The 11,133-nt window shown below is 37.8% G+C and overlaps 1 protein-coding gene across 2 annotated transcripts in view; it reads right to left on the bottom strand.

Moving 5' to 3' along the window:
- Positions 1 to 2,093: 2,093 nt before the first annotated feature.
- The window catches only part of snap25b (synaptosome associated protein 25b), a 40,018-nt gene continuing 30,978 nt past the window's right edge, over positions 2,094 to 11,133 (bottom strand). The window contains exons 5-8 of one of the 2 annotated variants that reach the window (XM_065253514.1): positions 10,850 to 10,967; positions 6,388 to 6,504; positions 3,044 to 3,188; positions 2,094 to 2,843 (exon numbers count right to left, since the gene is read on the bottom strand). In XM_065253514.1, the coding sequence (XP_065109586.1) occupies positions 2,775 to 2,843; positions 3,044 to 3,188; positions 6,388 to 6,504; positions 10,850 to 10,967 (449 nt within the window). In that variant the 3' untranslated portion in view covers positions 2,094 to 2,774. The remainder of the gene's footprint in view (positions 2,844 to 3,043; positions 3,189 to 6,387; positions 6,505 to 10,849; positions 10,968 to 11,133) is intronic. The other variant, XM_065253520.1, reaches the window with a different exon arrangement.

Genomic DNA, 11,133 nt, shown 5'->3' with positions numbered 1-11,133 from the left:
GAGTGGGTGTCAATCGCTGAATAATGATTCTGTTCAATTAGCACCTGCACAGCTAAGAGCAAATTATGTATCAAAGAACTGTCAAATATTCAGACACTCTTTACACGCTCTATATGGTTGTCTAGAGCAGGTGAAGGTTCAGTCTGTCTGAGGATGTAAGAATATTGAATACATTTCCTCAAAAATTCATTATTAGCACCTTTTTATAGGGTACTGCCCCATTGGCAGCTTAGGACCGTTTTGACCATTTTTCTTCTTACAGTGTATGCCAGGGGTCTTCAACTAATCTTCTTCCAGGGCCAGATTTTAAAATTGTAAATATGATGCGGGCCAAACTTTTACCCCTATTTATACCTTTTATATATTTTTTACTTTTTCTTATCATATATGTTAGAACTTATGTTGTTTTTGTTACGTTTTGTCATAGGTCATATTAAAAACATCAATTTTCAAAAATGTTCTCTGATTATGCATGAGATTATGCGACAAACCACACACGATGGACAAAATACATGTTGTGTCACATCGTGTGCCCTTGAAAAAGAAGTCAATGGCCGTCAATGTTCACAACATATAGCCAGTCTTCTCCTAATGACTAAAATTTTTTAATATTTAAAATTTTTTATTATATAAAATACTTTTTAATATTTTAAATTTAAGCTAATCTGCCTTTCCATTGTACACTACATTCGGATGCGACTGTCAGAGTTCGCCCCCTAGTGGAAGTCGTAATGAAATTTCAGTTTAATTGTAAATCCGTGTCAACATGGGAGAGAAGCTCATTCCAGTGCAAGAGCCTTTAATCTACGAATATATTTATAGTTAATAATTTACTTATCAGTAATGAATAGTTTTTAAAGCATTCAAGTGTTACTGATAAAGTTAAACAAAAAAAGGATTAATCATTGTCACCACATTGAAATACATCACTTCCGGTTGGCGGTGTAGTCAAAGTTTTATTTTTATAATGCAACAAAAGCTAAAATTGGATCAGAAAATTACGCACCAATTAAAATTATGTTATTTGTCATGAACAGTGGAAAGGTAAAAGTGACCAGGCTGATTTGAATCAGACAAAGATGACCGGCGGGCTGGATAAAGATAATTGACGGGCCGCATTTGGCCCGCGGGCCACCAGTTGACTAGCCCTTGTGTATGCTGATGAACACAGAGAAAAGCACAGTGGCGGCTCATGACTGCTCATCCGAGGGGCGCAAATTCAAAATATGTGTTCGGAATGTCATGTGTGTTGCTTTTGTTTTCAAAATATGTGTTTGTTGCATCATGTGAACCATGTGCATCAGGTGTGTTGTGAAAATAAGTGCCTTCTGCACACGTAAAAACCATTTATAATAAAAGAGACGCTCATGTTCACAACGCATGAGATTATGCGAGTATCTGGCAAACGTGAGCGTCTCTTTTATCATACACGTGATGCACAAAGGTTCACTCGACACGCCGAACACATATTTTGAAATTACGAACCACACTCATGACGGGCTACATACATGTTGTGACGAACTTCGCATCGAGCACCCTCGAAAAAATAAGTCACCAGCTGCCACTGGAAAAGCACCAAACTAACTTTTGACTAGCATGCTTGTACTGATCAAAATAATAAAACAATTCTTCTTTTCATCGCTGTGGATAGCATTTAGAAAATATTCAATTATTTTTTGAACCTATAATGATTATAACATGATAGCAATGAACTGTGTATAATCAATAAACTTTTTAGTTGTGTTTTTTAATGCCTGATCTGGTTTTATTATAAATGATCATCCTTTGACTAACCTACATTTACATGTGCTCGTGCACATCCATGTAACAGTGTATTAAGCCACGGAAAGTTTGTGTGTAGTTGTGTATTTTAGCATTTGGATGTGATTAGTGACGTTGCCAGGCATAATCCATCTAAAGCCCCTGGTTCAGAGAAGATCTCTGTTAGTACAACATACAGACAGTCAAACACTCTTGTATCTAGAGACGACATTTGCTATTGTCTCTTCTCTGTTTTTGGATCAAAAAACAAACATTATGACTAGATATGCCATCACAAAATCAACTGATAAGGAAAACAACAGATTTACCACTAGGTTTGTTTAGTTTTTATTGCCTTTTTCTTATAGATTTTACAAGACTGACATATTTTGCAGATGTACATAATTAAAAAGTGTGGCACTATTGTGATGTTGCAAAACTGATACTTTGAGTCGAATGCTTGTACTGACCATGCCCATGCTGTACGGTAATGTCTACACTTTATGAACGACTCAGGTAATGATAAGTAAAAGTGATACATCGTATACAGTACATATATTATCACTTACATACATTACTGTCTAAAGGTGATGGACACAAAATGGCAGGCTAAGATAAGCGATCCGTCATGTGACCTCTTTCACCTCACCGTCTAATACTTCTCCTGTTTGCTACATCACAATATGAAGCATGGCTTATGTAGAATAACACAGAGCATGGACACATCGATGACTAAAAACCTTTAAGAAATTTCATCCAAAAATGTGTATATAAATATACACAAACATAAACAAAAGAATAAAACTTCACATGTGAGCTCTAGCCATCAAATATGCACTTTGTACATTTAACCTTTGGGGAAAAAAGATACAGAGTAAATGTGACCATTTATTAGACTATCAGTTAAGACAGACACAGGACAACACTTTCTAGATAGAGCTTTAAGGGCTGGTAAGTGCTTTCGCAGGAAAAGCAGGGAGGGGACGGGATGCCAAAGCACTTTTTGTGAGCATCTAGCCACTGCCCAACATCTTTGTGGCACGCTGGTTGGCTTCGTCAATCCTGGTCTTGTTGGAATCAGCCTGAAGGACAAAAATGGGTCATGGGTTTGAGTCCAATTTTTTGATAAGTAGTACTACTATACGGTGCAAGATTTAGGGTTTGTATCTAGTATAAGCAATAGTAATAGTATAGCTTGTCTCTGCAAGCACCATGAGATGGTCTACTGTCAAGGCTGTTGAGCCTTGTGTATTAGATGATAATTAAAATCCTATGATCTTACCATGTCCATAATCCTGTCGATTTGACGATTCTGGGTGTCAATCTCATTGCCCATGTCGAGAGCCATGTGGCGCAGGTTACCGATAATGCTTCCCACCTGTTCCAAATTCTCATCCATTTCATTCTCTCGTGCATCATTCGTTACCCTGAAAATACACAAATAGTCTGGGTTTATAATGATTACTGATTGAGATGATTTGTATTTACACACATTACCTTCCCAGTGCAGTCACATTATTATTTTTTAACTAACTATTAAGTTGTATATGAATCTTTGCTGAACATCTGCTTGTTTGTGAACTGATATTTTTTATAACTGATATTTATAGAGGATATTTTGAGAAAGCAGTGACAGCTAGGTGGTTTTAGGATCATCCACGATGTGCCTAAAGCTATAGTATGGCACAGAGCTGATATCTGTCTTCAACAGACAATTATTGAGATCCTTATGACTCACAGACGACTTAAGGTCTCTGCATTGAATCTGGTGCATAAGATGAAAACATCAATACAATTAGGTTACGTTCACACAGTCGATGTTTTGGATTGACCAGCGAATTTATTAAGAGGTGTGACTCCTAATTTTAGCAGAGAATCTTTGAAAGATTCATTTTTATCCCCAGGTAAAAACTTAAAGCATAGGTTTAGAACGTGAGGGCAGTGTTGCCAGATCCCATGTCTAAAGACACTTTTAAAAATACAAAAAAGTGTGATACTTTAGCACATTTATAAAGTGAGATGAAGGTTATTGTCAGCGATGTCTTTGAATTAGGTTTGAAGCTTTGTTTTGTTATTTTTCTTACCAATATCTGGCAACGCTTCATGAGCAAAGCCTGCTACACACTGTGCGATTTCTGCCATTTTATTAGATCATACCGTGCAACATGGATCTAATAACTTGGGTAGGACATAAAGTATATGTAGACTGTACAATGATGACGCTTACTGTTCGTAGACTATGACGCAAGTTAGTAAACGTCATCAGTATCAAAACGCATTTAACTTTTAGCGACATGTTACGTTGATCAATACGTCACTTCATGTTGCATTTTCATTGGCTACTCAGGAGGTGTAGGTCGTAGGATCATGCTAAATGTCTGACACAGCTAGAAATCAGTAATCGCAAACTATCTTTGATCGCAAGAGCATGACAAAGGCCGTCTTTGAATCTCTCTAACTGTATGACAAAGGAGCACCGTTTAGGACCTACGGTCATAGAAATCAAAGCAAATGTTTCACAATGGCCTTTTTTGTCAAATGCTGTGCTGTGTGAAGCCGGCTTAAGAAATGGCCGAATTCAACGTTTTCTCAGGAGTTTTCATAGATATGTACACTAGATGTCGCCTTGGCTATGGCAGTTCATTGGAATGAATGTGTCAAATAGAGCCGCCATCTTGAAACAGGGGAGCCCTGCATCAGAGTCATTGTAAACAGTAGTGTAACGGAAATAAAATCACTATAAATCGTCATGAATGCGATTTTCTTGGTTTTCTTTTGGTTTGTTTCAACAGTCAGACATGTTTTTAGCATTGAGTCCAGAAAAAAATAAAGTTTTGATATTATGAAAATCTACTTTTTCTAACTTTCTCCTTACTCGCCTCCTCACAAGCTGTGTTGTCATTACCCTTCAAATTGCGCACAATGAAAATAGCGAATTGAAAATGTAAACTCCCATATATCGCAAAACGTTTTAACGCTCGAGTTAGGTGGTTTTTCAGCGTTAAATTCACATGATCATTCTTTAACTCTTTCCCTGCCATTGACGAGTATTTCCGGATTTCCGCAATACCGCTATTATCCACCAGGCACTCTTCCGCAACTTATAAAACCATAGGGCAAACAGCTGTGTGTCCGTGTAAGTTTTGAGGATCTCTCTGCATCTGATCTCTATTAAAAGTCTTTCACAAAAATGGAATAATCTCAAAATCTGGTGTTTTTGAAGAAACCTACCCATATTTGAGAGGTGATTGAAAACAAAGGGTCTGTTCTTTAATTTGATATATTGTATGTTTATATATGTTAAGGAGAACTTTTCTAGAAGGCAGTAAACTTTGTGTAAATCATGAAAAATGCTGGCGCTGGCTGGCAACTTTTTTTTTAAACGCTGGCAGGAAACGAGTTAAACATGGCAGAGATTGTTGGTTGAAGGACAAGACAGAATAGGTGCGTTTGATCGCAGGTGGCATCTATGGCTGCGTCTGAAAGCTTTAAAATGCTGCCTTCGAAGGCAGGAAGGCATCAAGGCACGGCCGAATCCAATGTTTGGTTTACTTCCTTTCTCCTGAAAAACCTTCGTTGTCTTTCCCCACAATAGGCTTTATGCCCAGCTGCACTACTTCCTGAACTTCAGCCAGCTCCTTGTTTCCTGTCTGGCATTATTGGACAAACTGATTAATCCAGGTGTGTCTGATTATTGTTGTTGTGACTACTGAGGTCAGGCACACCTGGATTAATCAGCTTGTCCAATAATGGCAGACAGGAAACAAGGAGCTGGCTGAAGTTCAGGAAGTAATGCAGCTGGGCATAAAACCTATTCTAATTCAATCACTTTTTTCACAATTCAATCACTTTTTACACCTTTTGATTAAATTTCTAGTGAGAAATTAGTATTTTTTTTCCAAATATGGGATTAATTATCACAAAGGCGTTCTCTGTTTAAATTTTAAACAGAATGCCATTACGCTGTGGCGGCTGTCTGCATGCATTTTCCAGAGCTTTCTTCATGCCACCGAAGTCATTGCCTCATGAGGCAGCGAGCCAATAAGTCAGCTGCCTAAGCTTTCGGACGCAGCCTAATGGTATGTACACACTAAACGCAGTGCATCGTGTTACTCGCTCTAGATTACTCGCGGGATTGAACTTTGTGTCATGCAAATTTTTTGCTCGAGATGAATATTTTTAACTTGGGCGAAGACGCGTTTGAGGCGAATAGTGCATGTTTTCGTGGCAAACGCGCCACCCATATTGCGCCATTTGCATCGCTCCACGCAAGGACGCATCTGATCACGTCTTTGCATTGAATTTGTATGTAATCTAATATGCTTTCAAATCCCTCTCATGCTATTTTGACGTCATCCGCATGTCGGTCTGCTCTGCGCCGTATAAACTCGAACACACTGTCGCCATATATTTTTGGAGGGACTTAATGCGAGACAACAAAGTTACGTTTTAGTCACATACCATCGGTTATGAAAACCCAGTCATTTCGCAATAGTTTTTTGTCAACATTTAGAAAATAATATTTATAATTTATTAATAATATTTTGCAAAGACTGATATTAAACATGTTCATAATAATGCTTTCTTGAATGACAGGTTTAGTATCACATCTTAGAAGTAACTGACCTGCGGATAAATCCTCCACTGATGGCCATCTGCTCACGTTCATCGACCACACGTGCCGGCTGACTGGAAACCACCCCATCCTGGTTATTACCCCAGGTTTGGCCGCTACCTTTTAACCTAAACGGAAGGCAAATATGATGAGTACTAGAAGGGTATTAAGTAGCTCTCACACTAAAAGCACTACACTTATACTTAGAGGAATGACATGCAGATATATAACATTTAAAACAGATGGGGAAGAGTATCTGCATGTTGTGAAGTAACACATGCACTAAATGATCATGAATAAATAAACACAGTAGTGTAGTGTGAGGAGCTTCACGGCTAACAGGCACACAAGCACTACAGTGAACCACTGACAGACAATTTCATACTGATGGACAATAATTGGGAAATGTACAACACCAATTTCCAAGGTGAAGAAATAAAAGTGGGGGATTTTGTAGTGTTTAGATAAGATCATGAGTGTTCATTTAACATTTCAATACAGTTAAATAAAAAAATCAATAAACCAATAGAAAAGCTTTTAACATCACAAACATGCATTGCATCAGGCAGGGAATGAACATTACACTGTTCTTAGTAACAACATACACAACTATTAAAATCAAACGCTTTGTACACTGATTTCAATTATTTTTAACATTTACAGTCGTTTTTACGAATCCGATTCATTTGTTCAGGCAGTGTAGTCAATATCTGACACTTGATAGTACCCCCTTCCCAATGGTCTAACACCCTTAATCATGGTATATAGTATAGTCATATAATTATAAACAACAGAATGCACATAGTTCAGGTATAAACCAAATAAATGGGTTAGGACACAACTGTATATGTGCATAAAATTCAATATAATTTGAAACATTGAGTACAAAATCTTAAATAAGGAAAAACCCAAATGCTATCCAATCTGATACATTTACAAAAATATAATTATAATAGAATGTTTGATTCCATTTTTTCCAGACCAAAAACTAAATAAAATACAAACAAAATGCATCTGATTTTTACAGTCTGTCTGAACAAAGCTTACAGCAATTCTTTAAGCAATGCAATAGCTTTCCTATGGGCTTTTAGCTTTTATTTCAACCTTTTATGTAAAATAGGGATGCATGTATGGAGCTTGTATGCTATTCTCCCTTTTATGCTGTGACTACAGGACCTGACTCAATATAGACCAGAGGCAGTGAAAAACCTATGACCTTAATCCTTTCTGGCACACACACAGCTATGTGTGTATAGACGGTTTTAGCAGTAACAACATAAACAAGCTGCTGTCGTGATCCGAACGTAACTTCCAGTAAGAATAAATAACAACAAAGTAATTTAAACGTAGTTTATTTATATTATAAGCAAAAAAATAACACGCAGATTACATAGGAAACCAAAACATTTGTTATTTTCGACAAGGCATTTGTTCAAAAGATCAGTTTAGTAACAAAAAAAAAAAAATGGAATCGGAAGTAATGTTCGGATCCAGACTTATATCGCGTCAGCACACGTGCGTCTGATGAAACCGTCTATAACATGAATAAAAGTTGGGCAAAGACTTAAAATGTTTGTTTTAATCATCAGCAAGTTAACATGAAGTGAGAATTTGACATTAAAAATAATAACTTCTGCATCTGAAATTGCATTCCTTCACTGTAAAAAAATGGTCAAATAATGGTCCCTAGCTGTCACTGGGCGGTATCCTTTCAAAAAGTGCACCTAAAGAGTCATATTAGTACCTCAAAAGTACATAGTGGTACCAAATGTATATCAAGGGGGGTATGCGAGACAGAATTTTGGGCCCCTACCTTTAGATATTTTTTTTTACTTTAGGGTTGTATTCATATAATGTGTAGCTACATAAAAATAACTCAGTTAAGTGCATTTATTTAATTTGAAATGGCTCGACAGAGCATTTCACTTGAATTTGCAACTAAAAATAAATGCATGCAAATTGAGAAGCAAAAATGGATTTATTCGGAAAAAAAAAACATTTTAATCTGGAAAGGGAGAAAACATTCCCGTGACTCATTTTAAGAAGATCACTAAAAGAAGAATGCATGGAGACACATTTCTGAATTTATGGACAGTCGGCTTATGGTTGGATGTCAGACGCTACCGGATGGCAAACGCCAGGATTGCACAGCATTGGAAGTACATGCACACTTTGGTTTTGTTTTCCCACAATGTAACTATGTAAAACCCAAATATGTAAAACATTGCATCTAGGTAATGCTTGCTCGCTGTTTTATAAAGAGCCTGATTTTTACATAACATTAAAGTAATTTACAGTTTGTATTAATTGACTTAAAATTTTACTACATTGTTAGTAATTGATACATGTACGGGAAAAAAATGGAAAAGCGATGAAGGTGGGGCCACCTGGAGATATCATGGGCCCATATGCTCACATACTTTGTACCCCCTTAAGGGGCCAGTCACACCAAAAGCGTTTATGGCAGTTACAGGCGCCTTTTTTGAATGATATTCTATGGGCAGGGAGTGTTTGCGCGCTGTTTATGCGCGCCGAGCGCCTTGCGGTTTTTGCCGCAGCACTAGAGCGGAGAAGCGCCCGACGTCATTCGCGTCTTTCCATTGTCCAATCGAATGAGGGGAGAGGTGGGCCTTACGTTGTGGTGAGGAACGTTTACAGTTGCTTTGAAGAACCGGACTCCACTCGCTCACTCTCTCCTGCGTGTTTGTGCACCTCTCAACCTCAAACAAGGTCAGAGCAAGCGCCCTCTTTTTAAAGTTTCTGCTAATATGACAGTTAACAGCAAAAGAGCGCTCACGCTTCAATATTTGATTGACAAGACAGCTGACTCGGTGGTTGCTTAGCAATATAAAGACCCGCGCCACACTGCTCTTTTTTAAAATAGGCAGTTCGTCGCACCTTGCGTTTCGAAGCGTTTAAAGCGTGATTGGTGTGATTAGCCCCTAATAGCGCTCTTGCCTAAATGGTACACATTAGGACCTTTTAATTCATTCCCCGCCAGCCTTTTTTTTTTTAAAGTTGCCCGCCAGCATTTTTTGTGATTGTAACAAAATTTTCGCAAAATGACTTCCAGGAAAAATTTCTACTATAAATATATAAACAATATATATATATCAAATGAAAGAACAGACCGTCTGCTTTCAAACAAACAAACAAAACGGGAAAAATATATTTGATCATATATTCATTTGATCTCTTTTTATAACCTCTTAAATATGGGTAGGTTTCTTCAAAAATACCAAATTTTAAGCAAAAAGCTGAAATAATTGCATTAAAGGAATTTTGTTAGAGATCAGATTCAGAACAAAGATCAACATACACAGAGTTTAAAATGTTGTTAAATTAGTTTTTGCTTCACAAACTGGGTAAGACCGCCCAACTATTACATAATAACGGAATTACAGATTACCGTAAAAACTCGTCAGGAAAGCGTCATTGGCAGGGAAATGTTTTCTCTTTATTGTTGAGATAACTCGTCAATGGCGGGGAAAGAGTTAAAGGGTACTGCCCCAGGGACAGCATTTGACCATATTTCTGACAGGCTTAAGTGTCTTATTTTTTCTGAGACCAGTTTTCAAGACAAATATTTTAATTTTTCATTTCGAAACGTTACAGAAGTGAACTGTTTTGCCAAAAGCTCCTGTAAGTAAAAAAAAAAAATGCATTTGCTGTTTTGTGTTCAACTTTGACTACATCAATCCCAAATACATAAAAGGAATAATTAACTACCGAACAGTTAACATTCATAAATACTTCATCAAACAACTGCCATTTGGTGACTGCTCATATTACCTCTGATGACATTATTACACATTTTAGTCAGTGACAGTTGCTTACATGAGTATTTATGCAGTGCCTGCATCATTATGCAAGATTTAATCACACAGCATACTATTAACATAATATTTGCAACGGATGAAACACAATAAAAAGAGAACCAGCAATGGTTGTCCGGGCTTGAAACCTTAAATGCATTTTCTGCAAACAATTGCACTTTGTGCATGGTGCATCATGTAAGTTTTGCACTCAAAAACTGAAACCTAAAGCGAGACTTTCATGCACTGCCTGAGAACCCGTATAAAAACCCCTGCCAGCCATTATTATTTAAACTGCAAATTTAAAATCAGTGGTCCACATATTTGCGTTAGCACTTCATAAAATAGCACATGCATATCAAGCAGGCACTTAACATTTAAAAACGACAAAGCATAAGCCCAGCATAATTGTGCATTTAGCGGCAGAGAGCAGGGCCTACAGCTACAACTATAGATGTGCTTAACCAAAGATGCTTAGCATGCCTCCATCTATCTCTACCACTGTCCCCATGCACACAGGAGCAGTCCAGGCAAAGTGCAATGAGGAAAGTCGCAGCTACGTGTACGTGCAAACTGGTCATTGTGCTTTTCCTATTTGTCAGGCTCAGGCAGGCAAGCAGGCAGGCAGGCAGGCAGGCAGGTGACAGGCATCACCTACTTGTTACATGGACATGGGCAAAGCCCACAGAGATTTCCTAGATCCGTCAAATTCTTTTCTGCTTCTTTCATGTCCTTATTGATCTGATCCATTCCCTCTTCGATGCGCTCCAGTTGTTCTGAGTTAAACATTAGTCAGTTATGACCCCGAAAAATAACGTGGAAAAGGAAATGGAGAAAGAGAAAAGGAAAAGGCGGAGAGGAGGAAAAAGGGACAAAAAGAAAGAGAAAGACTTGAAACATTCACGTGACAAGAGACAGTCAGACAGCAGCACACGGGTGAAG

Source organism: Paramisgurnus dabryanus, chromosome 17, assembly GCF_030506205.2.
Source record: "Paramisgurnus dabryanus chromosome 17, PD_genome_1.1, whole genome shotgun sequence".
Lineage (NCBI taxonomy): Eukaryota > Metazoa > Chordata > Actinopteri > Cypriniformes > Cobitidae > Paramisgurnus > Paramisgurnus dabryanus.
Note: the sequence above shows the minus strand (reverse complement) of the source record. Positions and strands in the feature narration are given on the sequence as shown.